Source organism: Scophthalmus maximus, chromosome 14, assembly GCF_022379125.1.
Source record: "Scophthalmus maximus strain ysfricsl-2021 chromosome 14, ASM2237912v1, whole genome shotgun sequence".
In the NCBI taxonomy this organism is placed as follows: domain Eukaryota; kingdom Metazoa; phylum Chordata; class Actinopteri; order Pleuronectiformes; family Scophthalmidae; genus Scophthalmus; species Scophthalmus maximus.
Window position 1 is genome coordinate 13806427 of NC_061528.1, and position 24215 is coordinate 13830641.

Here is a 24215-nt window from a genome sequence, read left to right on the forward strand (position 1 = left end):
CCATAATGACTTTCAGCTAAATCTATCACACTCGGCTGTCATATAACGCTGCAGTCCATATCCATACAGACTTAATACTGCTTTGAAGTTTCTGCTGTGGATTCTTAATGATATTAAGGCATTATACCTGTCACTGTAGGCCGAGGAGCTTCTGACGAAAGATGTCTCCTTTTTTCCCCCTCTTTTGTTGGTTTGCTTTGTATGAATTTTTGAGGTCAATGGGTTTGGGACTGTGCCTTTTTTTTAAGGCAGCAGGGTAAATTAACTTCCCCTTGCTATGTTGAACTTCATATTGGATTTCCTTTGCTGACAAAAAGAGCAATCAAATGCAGCTAAATGAAAACCATGGATGAAGCCAGCGCTAATGAAGGGAGGGAAAGGGGGGGGGGGGGGGGGGGGGGGGGGGGGCACGCCACTGCTTTAAATACACACACACTGAGAGTTGCCCAAATTGACCACTGTGTCCTGTCGGCACGGCTACCTGCACTGACTCTACCTGTTAACAACACATCTAAAGACAGAAGGGTTATTTATGACAGATTATGTGGTCGTTAGAAGATTAATACCCTCGGGGAGGTAAAAAAGACTCGGGCTGACTTTCATCTCAGACCTGCCCCGACAGAGAGACCGAGGGTTAGAGAGACAGAGAGAGGGTTGAAAGAGGTAGAGTGTCAGAAGACACCGAGTCTTCAAACACAGCAGTGTTGGAGCGTGTGTGTGTGTGTGTGTGTGTGTGTGTGTACATCACTTTAACCCCATAATGAGTAGCCTTGGGGGGGGTCCACAACCATTTGGCAGCTCTTCATTTCCTGATTTTAAAAAAAAGAGAGCTATCTAACCTTTTATCTTTTCAGCAGCTACACACACACACACACAAGCACATGCACACACACACACACACACGCACTCACAAGGGTTGTGGTCTTACCACACGGACCTGCGCAATTAAGCTTATTTTGCCCTCACAAGCCAACTTTGTGTGTATTTATAGGCCATATATCTGTGTTAATGTCTGTGTGTGTGTATGTGTGTTGTTTGTGTGCGTCTGTGTTTGTGTGGAGGCTGTAATTAAGCATGATCAAACCCTCAGGGTTGGGGAATTAGCCCCGACTGAAGATCAGAAGGATTTTCACTCAAGTCTGCGACATGGAAGAGTGAAATCAGAGGTTTGGAGCCAGACAGACAGATTCTGACCTCAGATAGGAGATAATGTCGACTTCTTCCTCTTCCTCTCTCTCTCTCTCCTTCAAACACACACGCACGCGCACACACACACCCACACACCCACACACACACACACACAATCAAACAGATTTTAACCAAAGGTCACATCAATCAAAGCAACAACATGCTTTTATACTAAACCTACAGTGTCAGTGGCTTTGGTTGAGGTTTAGATTTAGTAGTAAAGAAATAGGCAAATAATGAAATGTTAATAAGTGATATCACCAACCTCTGTTGAAGCAGAGGTTAGCCAGCGGTGATATGTGCTCGCACTCATGAGCCAGAGGAATGCCACGGGCTGTTCTGTTGCTATTACATGTTTTTGGGCGATGACGTGATGGTAACAGGACAGTGAACTCATCAGGACCACACACACACACACACACACACACAAACTGACAGCACAACTGTTGGCAGGAGGGTGTATATTCGTGACTTTGCTAAGTCGTAAGTGAAGTTTGGTGCAGGAGCATGAATGCTTTAAAGGATAGCACACGGTAAATGCTGAATATTTACAATAAATAATTTTGTCTCTGTCGTCTCTATGTCCCCCAGGAAGAAGACGCAAAAATGTCAGAGAGGAGAGGTCAGAAGAAGTCCATTTTTCTGTCCTCATTATTAGTAAGTTGATTTTTTTAATTTTTCATTTCCTGTTTCTTCCCCCTTAATTCCTCAACCAACTCTAATTTATATTTTCATTAACTTCCTCATTCATTCCTATCCTTTCCTTTTCCAATACACCCTCCTTCATTTCTCCTGTTTAATTTTTCTCTGTCCCTCCAGTACTTCACTTCATATGTTCTCTTCTTCGTGACCTCTTCAAAATGGCATCAGACTGGAGCATTAATCCAAAATCACCACCATATTATTGCTACTGGCATTTATTGACCATTCTTGGTCGGACAGTATGAATCGCATCCAGACTTTAGCTGTTATGTGCCAGGAGCTTGCACAACGCTCCAGCGCTTGTAGCAATAAGTCAAACTTAGAGCTTCTTAGAACACAGAGATCATTCAAATCTGACCGGGAAACCACAGATTCTCTGCTTTTTTGGATGTTGACAGTGACGCCCTCTGACAGCGTTCCCAACCGGCTCCTCCACCTGACCACTCCACTCCTGTGCTCCTCTCACCAGTCACTTGCTGTTTCACGAGATGAACTCTGGCAAATGGGCGGAAAATTGGATATAGGATCACATATCACGTCTGATGAACGCAGCAGGAGATTGTCAGAGTCTGACGTGTTCACACCGACAGGGAAATTCTGTGGCGTCTGTGTAGAGGATGCAGGAGGCAGGACACCGCGTTAAAGTCCACTGTAGAAAGCAGTGTTTTGTTTACACTCATCAACACGCCTTCTCACTTGCTGGGCATCTTACTGAGATTTTCCTGCTGTATTCTCACAGGACATGTATACTCACATACAAGCTGTACTTCACTTCATGCCTGAAAGCAGCTACTGTCTGTCCATGCAGGCTGACTCTCTCGTATTTAGTCACTCTACTACATTCGCCAAATTCTGATATAAATTCAACTTCAACAGGAGATAAGTGGACGTGGGGCACATGTGCAGAGATGTACGCTGCATTCACGCTACCTGGCCGAATGCCCTCTCGAGGCATTGTGGGACTGACGCCTGTGTAGCTCTAGCAGGTTGCAGTGGAACGATAGGATAGTCTGTTTTTCCAACTGTGGAAAAAATATGGACAAGATCATTATAACAGTTTATTCAAAGACAAAGTGCTGCTCATGGAGAAAGTTTATGTAAACAATGCCTGCCAGTAATCACTTGCTAAATACCTACAATGACCCTTACATTTGTGGACACAACAGAGAGGAAGGGATGGGGATGTTTTGTACAAATTTAAACATATTGAAAGAAACAGGAAGCTTATTAGTTGCAGACTAACGACCTTTACATGTTAAAGGGGCACTCCCATGAATTTATTTGTTTAAGTATTTGTTGTATTTACAGGAAATGTAGGCCAGAGGTCAGTAGATTCTTGATCTGGTTTCTATCACAGACAGATCATTTGGCCTGAAATGATGCAATCACATCCACACACACAGACACACTGGCAGCACACGTTTGTATGTTTACGCACACAAGCGGCTTGTGTCTGCCGTAATGTGGTGCTCGTGAGGAAGAGAGGGAGATGTTATTAAAACAACAGAGGGAAGATGGAGAGAATTAGTCATGCACTCGTTTACTTTCCTCCCTCCATCGTTTCTTTTTTCTGGGCTGCAGATGAGTTTTTAAAAAAGTCAGTTAGTTTGTTTGGAGGAGCACAGAGAATGCTGGTTAAGCCATGAATACCAGATGCTACCTATTACAGCAAGCCACTATGACACCATGCCACACACACACACACACACGCACACACACACACACACAAGCTTGGTCTCCACTAATCTGAGTTTCACAGCTGAAGAAATCGGGTTATGATGTTTGTTTTCTTGGCTGATTGGTTTTTGCCAATTAGAAATGATGCTTCTGATTCTCTCCCAGTTTATTGTATTGAATAAATCATCCAGTGCAGTCGTTCATCCACGCTGTTGCTGCAGATGTTGAGTGTGGATAACATTTTAAATGTCTGATACAGAACCAGGCAAACATAAAAGATGGTGCATTCCATCAGTTTAACAGGAAAAGAAAAAATCTAAAACATGTGGATGACAATTTAATCTGCAGTTGATCTGCAGTCACTAGTCCTTGGGGACAAGATGGATATTATGATTTATGACATACCACTTTACAGAACAGTATTTATTGCAGAGCTGATCAGCACTTCCTGACCTCCCACTCGCACAAATCGATATGAAGTTCAAGTTGCAGTGTCTTTGATGCTCAATTCAAATAATTTTGCAGATGTATGACTAGTTACGAATATAAAATTCTGGAAGTGCATCACATAAGCAGAAACATTTTATTTAGAGATTTAATGATGTTGTATCTTTTGAATATGGAGAACTTGCAGTCTAGATTTGAGTTTCACAAGGAAAGTTTTGGTGAAGTAATTTACAGTGATTTAAACCTTCTAGCACTAAAAAATGTGATATATGATTCAAAAAATCAGTGTGTAAATGTATTTTTTGTTTCTATAGAAAAAATAATAGCTACAAAATTATATATTTTTTTGTGTGTGTAATATTCTGTGATCACACTTTCCATTTTGTTCCAAGTTAATATTTGTTTCAATATGCATTTTTGTAACAGTGACATTGTTAAGTTTGAGCAGGTTAGACCAGGCAGTAATCTGGATCTAATCCCTCCAGACACAACATTTGACAATATGTTGGTCAAAGGTCTAACTTGTGTCTGTCTCCCCACTCCCCCTCTCCACCTGTCTGTCCTCTCTCTCTCTCTCTCTCTCTCTCTATCTACCCGTCTTTCTTTCCGTCCCTTCTAGGTGTGTTGCATGTTTGCCAGTGCGGAGTATTCCAGCTGTGGAGAGTACGAGTTCTTCAACCAGACCAGTAACAGCTGCCAAGCCTGTCCTCAGTGCCAGCCAGGACAAGAGCCACATATGGTGAGACACACACACACACACATACACACACACACACACACACACACACACACACACACACACACACACACACAAAGTGAAGCCATACAAAATGGATAAATAGTATAAAAAACAGACCATATGAGCCTTCCTGACAGTTTTGCTCAGACCACCCACAAAACACACACATAGCTGCACAGTGAAGAGTGCCCAAATTCAAATTTCTTTCTGGTTTGTTGCTCCCATTGACTTTCGACGTGGAGGCACGCATTAGAGTGAATGACTCGCAGTAGTCACACAGTGTTTTTAGCCCCCGTCCGTCCGTCTGCTGGCAGCCAAAGATAACAGAGAGCAGGTAAGCGCTTCAGTGGGCACCCCGGGGTGCCACGCCCTCTCTCTGCAGCTGCAGGTGAGACAGCTGAAAGGTGAACAGAAATAACACTAACAGAAATAACCGTTTCTGCATCTTGTTTGTGTAGCAAGTGTCGTCCGATTGAAGTAGTTTTCTTTTCGATTTAACAGTGTTTCTTTAACGCAGTCTCACGTCTGAGTGCAGCCTTCATGCGCTTTCCCTTTTGCATTGCGTTGTTTACTGGCCAAATTACAGCTGCGTCAACCTGTAGAAACATGGAGGAGTTTGATACACTGTATTAGTACGCCAGAGTTTTGGAAAAAACTGAATACGCTGACTAGCTGCGTCATTAGCATGAGTAAAATAAGGTGTCTAGTTATACTGATAGGCATTTAAAAATGAGTCCAACCAAAATGAGTATTCACATTAACTTCATCATATCACTTAATGAATTCCTGTATCTCTTCCTTCGTTAAAGCCTACGAACACCCGGTTCAAACATTCAATGATCATGACTATATCATCAAAAATAAGATTAAAAAAAGTTAGAACAAAAGTCATCCTGTCACTCACTTATTAAAAGTTTTACACGCAAACGCTCAGCTGATCTGCTTCATCAGGACCGTGCGGGTGGGTCATCGGATGCCGATTTAAATGTTGTTAAATTCCTGATAGGTGAATGGAGGTGCATCACATCACCTTTTGTCTGCTAAGCTCTGCCCAATTAATATGGGAAGTGCAAAATAAAAATAACAATTTTCCTTATTTCTCCTCAGCTCTACGAAGTGTCTCAGGGTCTTTCAGCTCACTGATTTCGTTTCGCAACCTACAGCTTAACTATCATGGCTCACTTTCCCCACTCACATGGCTTTCAGCAGAAAGTCAGAAAACCCATTCTGCCTTTCCTGCTCACCACCAAAATTCAGACAGACAAAGTTACGGACTAGCTGGGGGACATAGTGGAGCATTAAGCTGCTAAAGAGCCAGATATTCCCCTTAGGTGGGTGAAGCCAAAAGCAGATCTTGAGAGAGCAGAGAGTGAATATTCACTTAGGTGTCCAGAAACACAACTCGAAGTGAATGCTGATGTTCCCCCTGTTTGCTATCAAGTTCGCTATATCAACTGGACTGCATAAACATCTCATGGAGGTTCCCACTGAGCTGGTTTGTTTTCCCCCTTCCTGTCCCACTTCCCACCTTCCTGCCTTGCGTTCGCGGAGCTTCCATGTGCTCTATGTAAACACCCCAACAACGCGTTGTGTTTGAACTTGTAAAATCGAGCCATCCGCTCGTCCCCCCCCCCCCCATTTACACAGGAGTCGAGGAGCTCAGTCTAATAAGCGCCGAGCTCCGTCGCGATGGGTTATTTAACCATTTGAGAGCGACTGGCGCATGAAAGAACAAAGAGGTTTAATCAGCGAGATGAGAAGCCCCTTTGCACTTTCGCCTGCTCGTCTGATCCTCATGGTGCCACAGTCTGTAATTCATGTGTTCCTCTGTTCCCCTGAGTTTTCCCTGCATGTGCTCTTGACACCCTTTTAATCATGGGATAACCATAGGGCTTTCTCCACACTACAGAGACTTCAGAAAATCCATGCCCACACATACACACACACACACACACACACACAATGATGAAGATGTTCAGGTCCGCTTTTAACTGGCATCTTGTGTCCAGATTGTGGCTGATGTAGCTGGGTTACATTTCCACGCTGGTTTGCATGAATGCACTGTAAACACTGGAGTCAGACTTATATTTCTGACTTCCTAACTTTAGAAACATTCAATGAAGGAACATTAAAGGAGCGGGTATTGGAGGTCTCATGTCTGCTTTCATGATGTGTGAAAGCTGCACGACATTAAGGGGACGTTCCCCGGGGGCGGCCTTGTGGACTGGTGGTTTGAGAGATGCACCGCAACTTCCTTGGTTTGGTATGTCCTGGCTCCTCCGTTGCATGTCACCACAGCCCATTTCCCATCTTTTCCCCTTCAATGTCAACTTTCAAAATATAGGCTAAAAATAAAAATAAAAATCCGCCTCTTCACCTTCTAGATATTCGATACCCGAGATTCAAAGAGGCGACAACGCTGCTTTGAAAAGAAAAGAAGCCTTTGATTGGTCTTGAACAGCTTTGATTTAACGAACAGAAGCAGAGCCGTGGCGAGCCTATGGACAAAAGATCCAAAGCGAGCTCTAACCCAAAGAGACAGGATCCTGTCGATGGCTCAGTGGAGTTTCATATCAAACAATCACACCGAGACTCGCAGACGTCAAACAGAAGGCGGGCGATATTGGATTTCTTGAAGAATCGGTCTACTGTAGCCCAAAGCTAAGAGGCATAGGCTTGTTTTAATAGATGGATGAAAGTAAAAGGGGAAATGGAAGATGAAAGGGGGCGAGCAAAAAAGAGAAAGAGAGTATGTTTTTGTATGTGTGTGTGGCCTGTTGTTCAGCCTCCCCGCTGCGAGGAATTACCACGCGGAGATGGGAGGAGATTGATGCTAGAAGACAGAATGATGAGGTGGTCATTTTAAACAGGACCAGGCATGGAAAGCTGCACACACACACACACACACACACACACACACACACACACGGACCTCTGTGACCAATCAGATGTCTATTTTGTCATTTCAACAGTAATGGCAGATTTGCTAAGGACATGGATGGAAACAGATGTGTGCAAGCGTGAGGGATGTGTTTTTTTTCAACTTGTGTGTGTGTGTGTGTGTGTGTGTGTGTGTGTGTGTGAGGACACACACACACACACATTGATTTACATTAAAATGTTTAAACTACTGAAAATGTGCATGTGCTCTGTGTGAATAAAAGCATGTGTGTGTGTTTTGCAGACCTGTGGCTACGGTGTGAGGGACGAGGACTTCGCCTGTGTGCCGTGTCCGCAGGGCAAATATTCCAAGGGGAAGTACGAGATCTGCAGACGCCATAAAGACTGCGATGCCTTCTACAAAGCCACAGTGCGTGTGGCAGGAACCCCGGACAGCGATGCTGAGTGTGGGCCATGTTTACCGGGGTAAACAACACAACTACACACACGCACCCCCAGAAGATTCAAAAACCCATTTGTTACTGTACAGTACATCTATCCCATTCGTCTGTGTGAAAACATACACTTGTGACCATGTAATGTGACTGTTCAGATATCGGCACATATGTACGTACACTTGCTTTAAAGCAGAGTGAGTTGACATGTGAACAGACCACCCCGCTGCCGCCTTCGCTCCAATACAACCCCTCACTTTGTGCACAAACACACACTAAATCCTCAACTCCCCCGTTTGCGCATGACAGCTGTGGATGCAACCCCTGTCACTTAAAGATATTAAGGCAATAAGGAAGGCTTAAATGTTACCAGACCTTCCCCCGTTCCTCCCTCCTACCTCCCAGCGTCTCCCTCCACTGGCATTCTCTGTGCAGACCGACTCGCTGCGTCGGCACCAAGCAGTTTGTTTCTCAGAGCATGTTGTTCTGGATCTGCTGCTGCAAGACAGTCATTTAATGCTAAGATGTTTTCTAAAGCAATCAATAGATTTTCTTTTTTCGTTGAATCATATTTTATCTGATGTGTATGATTAAATGTGGGAAATATTTATCAAGTAGGTCTTGAAGAGATTGATGATTTGGGGCTATTGGAGAGCGCAATGTTAAAAATCCTCTCCTCCCGTCATCAGTCAGGATGCCGTCCTGCCAACTCCTAGTTCTCTTTGCTCTCCCTCTCCTTTCACAGGATGCGACTGTTACAGGAACGAGTGCGCTCAGGAACACTGAGTTTGGTCATGTCTGTGTTGGTATGTCGTGCTGTGTACAGTAGTATGAAGTAGTATGAAAACTACGCAACAGATTCTGGTGAAACGTAATGGAAGGATGGGACATGGGCCCAGACAGAACCAATTAAAAAAATGTTTTATCACTTTCTTTAACACTGCAATATTTTCTTTTGACATTTGACTTTGTTGTGGGTTGATTGAATTTAAGAGGGAGTAGAAAATGTGCACCAAAACAAAAATCCTAGCTGGTGTACTGCACATGTTAAACTTTTAAGGGCCCATAGAAATAAAGAATGCAAAAAATGGTAGCATTTATTACTGGATAAAAAATGTTTTAATTTTATTTCTAAACGTACAAGTGTTAACTTTTCATGTTCTTTTTATTTTTGACACAATACTGTTTTGCTCCGACTAATATGATGTAACCTAATATGAAAGTTGAAATTTACGTAATCCACGGACATTTTTTACTTTGCAATAACAGCTTGAGCAGCTCGTGCAGGTTTGAGCCTTAGGGTTTGCAAAATGCCCAAAAATATTCAGCACATTTCTAATATATAATCATGCATTATGAAATGAATCATTTTAAATATTGAGTTACAATGAAATTGAAATGCTTTATTCATTCAAAAGATTCAAGGGTTTTGTTCATCCTAAATAAATGAACTTGGTCCAGCTCCACGATCTGTAGAAATCTGTTCGACATTTGTATTTGTCTCCAGATATCCCCTACAGTTCACCTATGTGTCCACCAACATCCATAGAAATCTCTAATCAAATTCTCCTGGATTGTGGTGCTGTCGTGTTGTTCAGCACAAGACTGAACCAGTTGCTCTGACTGTATACTGACATGTGACGGCACCTGCGGGCTGCACACACTGTATGTACGTACTCGTGGGTATTCTGCTCTCAAGCCTAAATGATTTAATGCTGCTGCCACTCATTCACAGACTCGGGGGCCTGGTTGCCTCCCTTTCTCCTCTCCTCTAAACGCTCAGACGCTCAAGACTCAGGGCGATATCTGTACCAAGCCAGTGTTTGGTGCCTTCGGGCCATCAATTATGTACATTTCTTCACCGAGTCAAACTTTTCACCTCGGTGGCTTCCCCATACCTGAGCACTGTGCATGTCAAGTATGTCTAGAAGTTTAGGTAGGCCTCGTATCATACACACACCTGTACCAGGTTTTTTGTAGCCCAATAATATGTACTTTTTGTCTCCCAGGTATTACATGCTGGAGAACAGGCCCAGAAACCTCTACGGGATGGTGTGCCACTCCTGCCAGAACGCGCCGCGCAACACCAAAGAATGTAAGAGGCCACTTCTTCACACGTTCATTCCCCCCTCCCCTTCCTTCCGTTCGCTTCCTCGCAAACCCTTCGCCCCAACATCCTTTATTTTTTCTCTCTTTCTCGACTATGAATTCCCCTGTTTTCGTTTTCAACATTCATCTTCACAGCTTTACGCTGTCAAAACACAGATCTGGTTTCCGCTAGATTAAAAGCTACCACACATTAAATGTTTTCTGTCTGAATGAAAGGAAATCAAACAGGACAGGCTGTGCAAAAGCAGATGTACTGTGTGTTAAAAGCCCTGGACTAGGTTAAAGGGAACAATTGGAGGTCAGATGTGGTGCTGAGTTCTCCCAGACCCTCTGGTCACTGTCCTTCTCTTTCAGTGGGCCTTGCTGGTAGATACAATAGAGGTGGACACTCCCTGTCCCCCCTGGTTCTCTGGCTTCAGAGGTGTGTTCAGAGGTACCTCTTTGTATGTGTGCACATTATGGTGCCAGCTGTTGCTGCAACCACATCAGTGGACGATAATATCTACCAGAGGATGTCTCAATTTTTCTGTTTCCCATCAGCCTCAGCTGTCCGACAACGTTTCTATACACTTGTAGCACAAAGCGTGAATGTGACATGTCCCGGTCTGATTCCTCGTCACACATTTTGGTCCTCTGGGATTTCGGGGATCGTTGCCCTGGTTTTCTAAAATGCCTTTCAAAACCCCAGCAGATGGCAGTCAAGCAATAAATATGTTTTTGATATTTCGCAGATTTTACATTTGCACTTGACAGTGGTGATAAAGCACAATTAATTATTGCAGCCATATGGTGCAGTGTTTGTAGTAGATGAGCAAGTTTGGATTCTTTTGTACAGATTACAATCCTTATTAAGTTGCATCATTATAGTTTATTGTAATTTTTTATTATATATTTTCAATTAAATTCCAATCACCAGAGACTCACGTAAGCTGTTTTGCTAATGTAAACTTGATTACCAATAGCCCCTGCATATGTTTAGATTACGAACAGCATTGATATTTTTTTTTACATTCATCAGTTTTAAAAAGGAGTTATAAAGTCTATATTATATATATATATAGTCTTCATTGTGCACTGCAAAGTTGCATGTGTCTGTTATGTAAGAATTGAATTGTTTACTAGCCCAGAAGTGTGCCTGTCATCAAACCATTTAGTAAGAAAATCAGTATCATAATGTTATCAAGGAGATTTAAAGACCTCAAATGCAATTTCAGAAGTCATCTTTGTCCGCATGTAACAAACACATCACACTGATCCAAGACTGAGTGAATGTCAACAGGATCTCCACAGTGTTTTCGACCCTCACTGATATATATACGTCGATGAGGACAATATTTATGGGCCCATAATTGCTCGAAATCCCCTTTGAGTGTAATTGAAGATCCCAACAATCAATGGTGTTGTTATTTTGTCATATTTAATGAGTGTGTTTGGAAGGATGAAAACCCCAAAAAGCAGCCCAGGCCTGCAGAGGAGAAGGGGTGTGTGTGTGTGTGTGTGCGTGCGTGTGTGTGATTAAACACTTGCTTTTCAACAGCTCCCTAATTGTTTCTCCAGGGCATGGAAATGAGTGATTGAATGATGCTGTGACGAAGCCCAAATAAAAGATAATAAATAATTACTTTAATAATTATTTGCTCAGATTAATCTAGCTCATTTCGGGACTGCCACGTGAAATATGATGATTGTTACATTGAAATATATTGTTTTAAAGAAATATGCTTATTTCCTTCTTTAGAGTTTGATCAGAATATTGATACCACTCTTGTTTCTGGCTGCTGAGTTTAAGGCTATAGCCAGTGGCCTTTTAGTTTAGCCTAGAATCAAGACTGGAAATGGAAATCCTGGTTTAGTTTTAAAGCATGTTGGTGTTTTTATGTATGTATATTAGTATTATAATAGTATGTTATATTAGTAAGCAATAAAGTGATAATTATTGAGCTTCAGAGCTGATTTTCTTATCATTGAATACTAAGCCAAGTTAACTGGCTGCAGACAGTCAGTTCACACAGACACGTGTGGTATCAATATTCTCGTCTAACCCTCTGCAAAAAAAGGTAATAAGTTTCCCAAAATGTGCAACTCTTCATTTAAGAATGTTTTAAATTTTTGCTTTGTAACTGCCCAAGTCTGTCTGTTTCGAAAATGACAAGAAACTATGAAAAAAATGCATCACTGCTCCGGTGCCACGAGAAGATTTCTCATGACATTAACCTGCCACTTAATGTAAACGGATATAGATGTAATTACTGTTGTTGTGCTGAATCAGTCAAATTGGGATTAAGATCTAGCAAAGTGAGCTGCAAGCATAAATTTGATTAGTCTGGCTAAAAGATAACATCTTTTATTTCTCCTGCTCTGTTAAATCAGGTTGTGATACATTTTAATTAAAGCCCTTTAGATCAGAACCTCCCTCAACTGTAAAAGAAAGGGAGCTGAAAGCTGGGAGTTCTACTTGCAGAGGGTGAAGGCAGGCTGACACTCGCCATGTAATCTGTAAATTACCCTGGCTCCTGCCTACCTCTGTGTCTGTGTGTGTGTGTGTGTGTGTGTGTGTGTGTGTGTGTGTGTGTGTGTGTGTGTGTGTGATAATTAAAACCTCAGTGGGTATGAGAAAGGAAGATGATTAACATGTTAGTGCTTGCGCTGATGCTACTCTCTGGCAGCCAGACAATGTAAGTACTGTAGGCATCGCTGAAATTCCACTATCACCTTTTAGATTTTAATTCCCTTTCTCTGTCATTTGACCATTTTCCCATCACCTGCCAATACACAAATACTCAAAATAAAGCTTGTTATCACTATCAACGGATACCGCCGATTGTACTAACTGCAAGCACACAGTTTTGTACCTACAGAGACACCAGACACTTGATTCATATCAGTTTGACACAGAAGTATTTATCAGAGGTTAACCTTCGATTCATCCCCACTTAAAGAGGTATCATGATTCTCACCTCAAACAAAAGTGCTCTTTTTTTTTTTTCATGTCTCCGCTGCTCTGTAATTCTGCAGCTCTCAGTTTGTTTGGAGTATCCAGGTTGCCCTGCAGTGTCATTATTTAGCAGTGTGTGTTCAGCCTTTGAGACATGATTAAGAGATGAAACCACAAGACGCTAAACAGAATTCCAGTTCAGACGCATATCCTTATCCAGAGAGTGTAAACACATACCGGGAGTTGATGTCTGCAGCCACAGGGCACCAACGTGTGTGTGTGTCTGTGTGTGTGTGTGTGTGCGAGTCTCGAGACCATGGGAAGTGGCAGGGCAAATGCCAAAAAGGTGTACAGTATATCAACTTGGGGAAATAAGAGACTGATTAACAAGGCAGATTTACGAGCTGCCAGGGGTGTTATAGCTCAATTAGGAGCAAGTAAAAACAATTGATGAATAATCCAGTCACAGAGACGCAGGGGAGGAGGGCTGGGGGGGGAGGAGTGGCAAATCTGGACAACACCCGACGCAACTGCTAGTTTACTACAGTAGGAGTAGGTCTGACAATTATGAAGTAAGAAAAAACGCTGTTAATCTGTTATAATTTGACTTTGTGAAATGTTAATGCTGTGCAAACACTTAAAAAGAAATAGGTCTATAAAATGCAAGGCCAAAGCTAACGCGCCGGCACCAGTGAATGATCTAATGTGAACTCTGCCAATAACAAGTTTAAAGGTGACATATTATGCAAAAGTGTTTTTGCACATACTGCAATTTGGAGACTGCCGGCCCACAAACTGTGAAAAAAGATCACCCTGTGGTTTTTTTGTGAGCTGGCTAAACCCTACAGCCTGGTTTTGAACAACTGGTTCAGATTTCTCTCCCACTGTGATGTCTCAGTTGGTCTCTTTTGGGGTAACCCCGCCTGCAATCTGAGAATCTCCACTTTTCTGGTGAAGGGGCATGACATTTCCTACACATTTTGAAATTGGTTGCCCAATCACAACTGAGTGGGCCAGCTGGCCAATCGGAGCAGACTGGGATTTATTGGGAGGTGGAGCTAAAATAAATCCAGGTGTTTTTAGACAGAGGGTGAAAGGAGGAGCTGAAGGAATGGGCAGTATGAGAACACTGATGCTTTTTCTGAACATTAGAGCATGTAAACCTTTCAAGTGGTCACCCACATTAAAAGTATGAACCTGAATATGAGCATATGTCACCCTTAAATGTTACAGTTTTGCAGTGCAGTGTCACACTCAATAGAAGCTTCATAAATGTATGAGCAGGAGAAACATGAATGAACAAGGTCTGATTTGTGTGTTTGTGTGTGTGTGTTTCACAGGTACGCAAAGCAGCAGACCAAGAGAAAAACCCGTCATCGACCCTGGCAGCACCACTGTGTTCCCTCATCCTGATAAAGGTATATGTAAATACACACAGACAAAAATGTACAGACTAGATTCTATTATCACCCACTCTTTAACACACACACACACACACACACACATACTGTTACTGTCACACACACCCAACATCAAACCATTCATTATAATCATGACTTTGTGTTTCAGGTTCCAACGGACAGGGTCACCTCGCGACGGCTCTCATTATCGCCATGTCAACCATATTCATCATGGCCATCGCCATCGTTCTCATAATCATGTTTTACATCCTGAAGGCCAAACCCAGTGGTCAGGGTGAGAGGCAAACGCGCACACGCGCACACACACACACACACACACACACACACAAACACACACACACACACACACACACACATCTTAAAAGTTGGAATTTGTGTTTAATGTCAACCCACGTCTCTCTCTCTCTCAACCTGTGTGTGTGTGTGTGTGTGTGTGTGTGTGTGTGTGTGTGTGTGTGTGTGTGTGTGTGTGTGTGTGTGCGTGTGCAGCATGTTGTACCGGACAAGTTGTGAAGGCAGTGGAGGCTCAGACCAACAAACAGGAAGAAAAGAAAGAGGTCCCAGGTAAGACAGGAGGACACACTCAGACAGACACACACACACATACACGCACACACACGCAAGCGCACACACACACACACACACACACACACTGAAAGAGTAATGAGCTGAAATGTTTTTTAAGCGTCTTAATATATTCCTGAATGGTTAAGCTCATAACCAGAAATGACTCAATTCCACATTGTAACAGTGGTCAATGAACAATGATTTGTTTATGTGCACATCAGTATCCTGGTTATGAGCCTTACCCTGGTTTTCATTATAACCTGAATGTGAATGTTTACATGAAACATAAGTAATCTTGTTATTCATATCCATGTATACATGATCCTAATATTGTCCACATTTTTGGCCATATGCATGGGTGCAGGCAAGCTTTTGACTCAGCTATGTTCAAATGCAAAATCACATTAATATAATGCTCCAGAAATAAATTCGATAACTGGGATGCTATGGTGACGACCTTGCTGTTTGAGCCATCAATCTAAATCTGATATCCAAGAAGACTACACATGAAAAATGTAGACTTTTAGACTTTAGGACACTTCAGACTTTATATTATACAATCTGTAAGATATAAAACAAAATGCAGAAACAAACATAAAGGATGAAAATACAATAATATGGTGACTGATTGTACTCTTGTGTATGTACAGACCATCTGTTTTTTGTCTTCTCTACTTAGTGTTTTCATATCAGTAAAAATAAACAGGCCAGCAGTCACTGATCATTACCACGTCTCCATAAACTCCGCTCACACACTGCACGGTCCCTAATGACGAGCCTGCAAAATATGCGCTCAATAACAGAGGCAGATTAAACTTAAGTTACTTAAAAACACGCTCCATAGCAGTACAAAGGCACCCATAGCTACATAATTATAGTAACGAGACGCACTATAATTTTTTGTTGGTTTTTTTACTCCTTTGCTTTAACGACTATAAAATCACTCCAAAATAATCACAGTGACACAGCACACAATTTTCGTGACGGTTGAGGCATGAACACATACCACCCAGCAGTGATTACTGCAACATGCATATAATTTGACTCAATGGTGCAGCAAAATCCTCTCTAACTGGAAACTGGAAGACTGGCTTACTTGTTAAGCCCAGACACTGGATGTTATCTGTGGTCAGGCTTACATCCACTTAAGTATCATCCAACACTTTCCTGTATGTGCTCTGCGCTTAGCCGTTGATGATTTGTTTTTTCAATTCGTAGCTGCACATTGCATATTTCATTTTGCAGAATTTCTCTAGAAAAGCATGTCTGCTGAATTATGGGACACACAAACGTGTCATCAAATTAATTGTATCATCTCATTAAAATTTGACTGAATTCACATTTACATTTGAATGTAATTTTCTCTCTGCACGCCAGTCTGGTATGTATGTGTTTATTTATGATGATTTTAGCAGGATTTATGCAAATTTAGGTGTGTGTGTGTGTGTGTGTGTGTGTGTGTGTGTACACTGACAGACCTGCAGTATGATGAGTACCTCATGGTGGAATGTGAAGCTTCTAAAGCTAAAGCCATACGTTGCTTTAGGCGCCATTTCTCCTGACAATGATGCTCTGTTCAATTTCACTCCCAGACTGACTGACTAACCACTTACATATGGCATGGACGAGAACACACACACACACACACACACACACACACACACACACACAAACACACACTTACTGTATCTGTGGCCAGAAACACATTAGGTGTTATGACAAGGTCGCTCACTTGATTAAAGCAAAAAATAAATGAATATGTGAATTTTTCAGGAATTTTGAGTCATCAGGAGTGTGTGCATCAGTGCATGAATGCATTTGGGATGACTGGTGTGTGTGTGTGTGTGTGTCTAGGAGAGAAGCCCATTGCTTGGAGCTCTACCGGAGCTGTCAATCACGTAGACACTGCGTTTATATGTCTGTAAGATGAAAGACACAGATGCTTAAATTCACGCTCACGCTGTGTCTCTCTCTTATACTCACACAGCATTTGTTCCACTAAGGTATTCACTCATTACACCGTCGGTATCCGTGACACAAGTGTAATTTAACATAAATAAGTCACTGTAATCATTTTATACATCCATCTAACTGTGAATCCTTCTTAAGCCTCAGGAATCTGCTCTCTCTTGAGCTCTAAACTCATGTAAACATCTATGAAGAAAAATGCAGATTTAATCCAGTTACAGACCACAAAAAAACACTTTTCTGAATCAACATCTTAACAGGGGATGGCATTACTGATTTTCTTCCTCTGTGTTATATATATTTTAATCTGGGAGAAAAAAACACACACTTGACCCTGTGAGCATGTCTTCTTGTTTTTCCTCTTAGATAATGTGGTGATCTACTCGGAAAAAGACGAATTTGACAAACTCAAAGCTCCTCCTCAGAAGACGGTGAAAAGGTGAGAGACACGTGTAAATAGACAGGATTTGCGATTATAACGACTTTTTCTGCACTAGCTCGACCCCCCAGACGTATTTTGATCAGTCGCCTGAGAAAAGGGATTTACAACAGTAACAAAGGCATTTATCTCGGTTTCCTCTTCACAAAAGTTCTGATTTTTTCAACCAAACAATTTCAATACTTACTTATGATAAAATACTGTGTATACAGTACATGTGTTTGAAACACCATTATGTCCTGATCTTGTGTGTGTGTGTGTGTGTGTGTGTGTGTGTATGTGTGTGTGTGTGTGTGTATGTTTGCATTTGTCTGTGGCGACACAGAGACGCTGCTCAAAAGAAAGAAGCTTTTATCATTTGCAGTATCTGCTCGTAATTAATCCATTACAAAACAAGTCACTGCAGTAGTAGCATCGTTGCTGACCTGTTTTTTTCTGCTTTATCCAGGTGTGTGTGTGTGTGTGTGTGTGTCTCTCTCTCAGGCATGTAAAAAGCAAGTGCAATTGAGGTTTTCTTTTGTTTTTAGTGAAGCAGACGGCTGAGAGGTGTGAGGTATTGCATAGATGAGCCCTGGAGCCTAACAAACACTGGGAGAGGGACAGAGGAGGTAGTTGTTGGAGCCGATAGGGGTGTTTACTCCAGGCCTCACCTAAAACCACCACCAGGTCAAAGCACATCCTGGCAGACAACAAAAGCACATCAGTTTTCTCATCTCCATCTTTCTGCATACATCTCATCCCCCATGTGCAGACAATGCTGCTTTATAGGCGCTAGTAGCCGATGGACGGGGGAACACATGATTACGCACAGCAAAGCACAGCACTGCCAGACCTACAGTGAGCTTTTGTGTTCAAATATTATAGTTCTTGCAGCATTAGATTGACACACACACACACACACACACACACACACCAGCATCAATAGCAATAAACCGTGTGGTATAGCAGCATGCCAAAGGATGTGCTAACTCACCGCTGTAACTGCCAGCATGGGTGTTAGATTTCCAGGAAACAATGGCACTGTGTGTGTGTGTGTGTGTGTGTGTGTTGAGAAAAAGAGCGTGGGACTGCGAAAACAATGGCATTCTCTGTCAACAAGGTGCTTTTGCGAGAAAACCCAGAGCAGACACAGAGAGGGAGATGATGGGTAATAAAATGATATTATATGGTATCATGTTGTAAAAATGCAGGACTATTTCAGTCAATCACAGGAACACCTCAGAAACATCAGCAGCTATGGCAACAGCAACATCCTTCTTCTACAAGTCATTTCCATTGGTCAAAGTTTCTGTTGATCCTGCATAAAGTCATTATGCAGTACAAAGCAAAACTACATGAACTGCAGATAGAGAGAACCAGTGCAAATGCATGGATATGTCTAAGAGCAAAACAGTAGTGTGGGACGTCACTTTATGAATAATACAAAAAAGGGGTAAACACTCAAAATTATATTTTCAATTTAATTCAAACTAAGAATTTTTGTTATGCTAAAATCTTTGCTCACACTGACAGAAGAGTCATCTCTGTACAGTGAAAAGACGCTGCAACACATTTGACAGCAAAATGTGATAACTTGTGCGTTGTTTTCCAGAAGCATTTTCCAGAAAACTAGGATGTTTTTTTAAATGTAAAATGAGGAAAGCAAAAAGAGAGACTAGATTATGTAAAGGTCCAGTGGGTAGGATTTAGAGGGATCCACTGGCAGAAATGGAAAATGTATAATCCCTCGAAACTATGAATAATTGTGTTTTCGTTTCCTTCATATTAGCTTTTTATATCTACATTGGAAGGTGGTCCTCTTCTACAGAGAATGTCATGTTTCTACAGTAGCCCAGAAGGTACAAACCAAACATTGGCTGTAGAGAGGACCTTCGACGTTTTGACGTTTTTGTTCTCTGGAAATGTTAAAAAAAACGGGGAAAAAACTGAATACAATATATAAAACCCATTTAATTTGATTTTCGTAGGATTTACTGTAAATGTTACAAAACATTACCTGCCCAGGAGGTGGCAGGAGACCACACACATATTTCAACTGTGTGTATGGTCTCAGTCTCAATGTGTTACCAGAGAATGTGTGCACGCATGTCCCAATACTGCATGTGTCTTTGTCTGGGCAGTGAAAACGATGCGTCATCAGAGAACGAGCAGCTGTTGAGCCGCAGCATTGACAGCGATGAGGAGCCTGCGTCCGACAAACAGGGATCCGCCGACACCAACAACCTGAGCCCCAACCGGTGCCTCCTCAACCTGGGCAACAAGCCCGACCTCTGCCTGCTCTCCCTGGGGCTTCTGGAGAGCGACCATGCCTGCAACGGGACCCCCACCTCCCCAGCTGGCCATGCCAACAACATCCCAAGTCCCAACCACATCGGCAATGTCAACCACATCTCCAGCACTAACCACATCAGCAACATGAACGCAATCAATAACAACAATAAAACCCCAGGGGTAAGGGAAGAAGGACCGTTTAAAGATGTCGCTGCAGTAAAAAAGAAATATGATCATGAACAGATTCCCGGTTCAGTATCATCTGGAAATCACAAAATGTTGTTTTGTTTAATCACACAGATGCTTCAGAGTCGAAGGAAAAAGATCCTGGATCTATACGCCAGAGCCTGCAATGTTACAGAGGGTAAACATTTTTCTTACTGAGCCTTGTAAAGAGGAATTCACTGTGAGAGCGTGTCTGTATATATGTTTTTTGTTGTTGTTGTTTTTTAAATAAGCCCTAGTGCTTAAAGATGCACATACAGTACTTGTCGCGATATCAGTCAGTCTGGACCAAAGTAATGGACCAACCAACAGACTGACACTGACATCCCTATAGAGCAACGCCAATAGCATGGCCAAATTACACATTTTGATGTGACCGAATATGCTCTAACACTCCTGTCCCTCTCCAGGCCTGAGCCCCACAGAGCTCCCCTTCGACTGTCTGGAGAAGACCAGCCGCATGCTGAGCTCCTCCTACAGCAGCGAAGCGGCCGTGGTGAAGACATGGAGGCACCTGGCCGAGAGCTTTGGCCTGAAGCGCGACGAGATCGGCGGCATGAGCGACGGCCTGCAGCTCTTCGAGAGGGTGAGCACGGCGGGCTACAGCATCCCCGACCTCCTCACCCGCCTAGTGCAGATCGAGAGGCTGGACGCCGTGGAGTCGCTCTGCTCGGACGTGCTGGGCAGCGGTGAGATGGCAGCAGTGGCCGGGCGACAAGGCATCAACAGTTTCCACAGCCAGCTGGTCTGTCAGCCCCCGTACCTGTCTCCCTCCCAACGCTGTGCCAGTGTCTAGATGCGGTGGAGCGGAGACTTCAGAGACTTGGGTGCCCTACAGTATACGTTGATGTAGGGACCGGTTACTGCTCGGACTAGGAGGACGGCACATATACAGTACACATATTACACCCATCACATGAAGAATGTCAGTGGACCTTTCGCAGGCACAATCCTCTTTGCCCACCGTGGTTATTCTCTGTCAAGAAGCTAGCAATGTGAAATAGTTTGTATCATTCCAAAGTTCCACAGATTTCGAGAAAGACGAAAATAAAAGATTGCTCATTTCAGACATTTTCTCCTCTGCGAGAACAAAACACTATCAATCAATTTCGATTCTTGCCTTTCTCAAATTCTAAGGAATGTGAACAAAAAAATAGCTGGTTTAACTTTGCGCTGGATCTAACGCAGTAAGATTTTTTCTTTTTAAAAACACTGACAATATTAAGTAAGCAGTTCCAGCCCCAAAAATGGAATAAAAAGATACAATGGTGTGCAGCGGTGCCAACCAACCCCTTAGCTGTCCTCTCAGCGAACCTCCTGCTGACACAGCTGAGGGCTGTGTGTCCGTGAATGGGAAGCGACCTGGTCTGACCGCAGCGTCAGTGAGCATCCATGAATGCGCCTCTTGGCTGTGCTGTCATCATATGGGAAAGACGGGCCGATACGAGCCCACCGCTCAGAATGCAAACATAATGCCCAGCTGGGAACGCCAAAACATCGTTCAGCTCAACTCTCATCTGGTGAACTACAGTATGCTCGTGAACTTTGGGCGTTTAGGGACACGCCCGTGTCTCTCACTGAACTCTACCCCTCACCAGCACAGACGCAACTATAGTCCGGAGTAGATTATGGTGGATTCATCCCAAAGAATGATCTGTTCATTAAATGCTTAGAACTGCATAGCATGTGTCTGCTGCCTGTGCTCCGTTTTAACACAGTATATAAATCAACGCACAGAACCAGCACGCTCTGCTGCTATAACTACTTCCTCAGCAGTGATTTCAGTCTGTCACCCACCCCCACACCCCCTAATAATTCTTCCCCTCTCTCCCCTTTCACCCCAGTGCTGTGGTCTAGCGCTGCCGCCAGTCCTAATTATTTGCCGTGTGGCTTGCCGGGCCCCTAATAGGCTGAAGTGTTGTGGTTTACAGAGCGGGTGCAAAGTGCCCGTGATTTCCATCACCCAATTAAGCATTTAGGGCCACTTAACCGCTGAAAGCCCAGTGGAAAAGCTGTAAAAAACCCTGCATTAAAAAAAAAATGGAGATGCCACAGCGCAGGCATGACTAACTGCCCCCGGGTTTTCTGTGCTGCGAAACGGTGCAAGAATGCAGCCGGTTGGCGGTGGAGGGAGGCAGCGCTACGGTTGTCCTACAGCGTCTGATCTTGCTCAGCTTTTGTGGTCGGCTCAGTCATGCTCCGACAGGATTTAAGCTCTCCTCCACCCTATGGGACCAATATAGCAAACGAGAACAATATGCAGTTGTGTGGGTTGTCCACTTCTGATAGAAGCCAGTTTACTGTTTGTATGTACGGAGGCTGCGGGTGGCTCCGATCAGCATCAGGTTAAACTTTGTGAAGAGCATCACATTTTATGCTCATCTAAGCTTCATCAACAACAGATAATAATAATATTAAATAGATACGATGCTGGTCAATGTCCTGCTCTCTGTTTTTCGTTCGGCTACAAAATTTTACTCAAACAAGCAATGCCAAGACTTGTTTTGGTCTCATTTCTTGGGAATATGACTGAGCTTTATCTGATGGCTGATGTTGTCAGCATAATGTCCTGTGACTGGTCTGCACAGAATCAAATCACCTGCTGCCAAGTTCTTTTTATACTGCTTTTTTTTCATATTTTATATTGCAAACTCTGGGGCTGGACCCTAGTACTTTGAATTAGGGCACATGTCTGACCTCTTGTCAAGGCAAATAAAATAAATCCCATTAAATATAACTGCTCTCTTAGAGCAGGGTTGTCTACATCAGATCCAGTTCAATTCAAAACAGGTTTAACTAGTTATTTTTATCATGATTTATGCTGTTGAACTTTTGTAAATAATCTAATTGCTGGACTAAATTGAAATGAAACGGATCCAAGCCCTGTTTTCAGGCATGCAAACCCTTGTCTGACACACGGTATACTATGCTGATAGGATGATATACAGAAACCAAACACGGATTACTTACCTCAGTAGCACATACGTTATAGTAGAACATGTAGAAACACACACACACACAAAGTCATCACAGAACCAAAGTATAACTGTATATATAACTTATTATTGTACATAATGTATACTTTAATAAAGATGTAATGCAACAATGGCTTGGTATTCGACTTTTGTTCGAGACAAGTGACTGTGGACCGGACCTTCAGGACTGAGACAGAGTGTGGAATAATCAAGAGATTCCATTCAGATGTATTGAAAATTTTAAACGTATTTTCAGAAAATCAGCTAGAGAAATGTGATTTGATGCATAATTCCATCAACTACTGTTATGCAAAGAAGTGGTTAATGGAGATAAGCGGTAGGTGGTGCACTTAAAGAGTCTTATTCAATTACACAATGCGTACCCTAATGTAAGCATGCCAACATGTTCACATTGACAATGTTAATAGATCTTTAGCCGGTGAAACGTTTACCATGTTCAACATCTTAGTTTAGACTGTTTGCATGCCACGTTTTGCTAGATAGTAAACTGTTAAAATTGCTTTTGCCGCTGGCGGACAACTATGAACAATTATTTTGAACTTTCTATTGCGTTCTGCTTCCAGTGTCATGCCATGCATATGTTTGTTGCATGCATACTCTGCTCACATTTACAATATAGTTGTCAATCGTATTTACTGCTATATTTCACATCTAATGCTATTCAAAATTGTGCTGACATCTGTTGTGCCATTAATAAATCAAGACTTTGTTCTACTGCTACTCGTTTCATGTAACTCGAGACGTGTTGTGTTGTAAAAAACTAAAATTCTTTCTTCAGGCTCAGAGTTAACTTCCCTCTGGGATCAATAAAACCTACCTATATAAAACTTGAACAAAACCCAGTTCCTCCTACAAAGCCAAATGACTTGAACTCAGACACACGCTGAGCGTGTGATTCATGTCACCGGTTCATTCGCACAGGGACACTCAAACACCCTGCAAACGAATCAATAGGATGAATTAACTCGCTCAAGTTTCTATTCCTGCCTGTTTTCTTGCAACTAAGAGCTCAACTGAACTGACAAATCCATGGCTCGTTTCAAGGAGTGATCAGTTCCTTCGCCAAAAAGCTTTGTACTACAGCACAAAATCATGGTAAACTCTAGAGAAAAACTAGCCACAGATATAACATAATTATGCCGACAAATTAAAACAAACAGCACAGTTTAAATTAGGGTAAATAATCTGACACATAC

General features: G+C 42.6%; 1 protein-coding gene across 1 annotated transcript; it reads left to right on the forward strand.

The window, feature by feature from the left end:
* Positions 1–1781: 1781 nt before the first annotated feature.
* On the forward strand, positions 1782–23131 carry edar (ectodysplasin A receptor). Its single transcript, XM_035604764.2, has 11 exons — positions 1782–1845; positions 4634–4753; positions 7938–8119; positions 10098–10183; positions 14473–14550; positions 14702–14827; positions 15043–15117; positions 17455–17527; positions 19648–19978; positions 20099–20162; positions 20434–23131. Exons 1-11 carry the CDS (start codon positions 1795–1797, stop codon positions 20817–20819), a joined length of 1572 nt encoding a protein of 523 aa, XP_035460657.1. The 5' UTR covers positions 1782–1794; the 3' UTR covers positions 20820–23131.
* Positions 23132–24215: the final 1084 nt, after the last annotated feature.

Bases quoted from the DNA above. Each gene is read 5' to 3' on its own strand.
- edar (XM_035604764.2), top strand. From the start codon at position 1,795: ATGTCAGAGAGGAGAGGTCAGAAGAAGTCCATTTTTCTGTCCTCATTA. The intron at 8,120-10,097 runs GTAAACAACACA...TTTGTCTCCCAG, and splicing joins TGTGGGCCATGTTTACCGGG to GTATTACATGCTGGAGAACA. The intron at 15,118-17,454 runs GTAAGACAGGAG...TTTTCCTCTTAG, and splicing joins AGAAAAGAAAGAGGTCCCAG to ATAATGTGGTGATCTACTCG.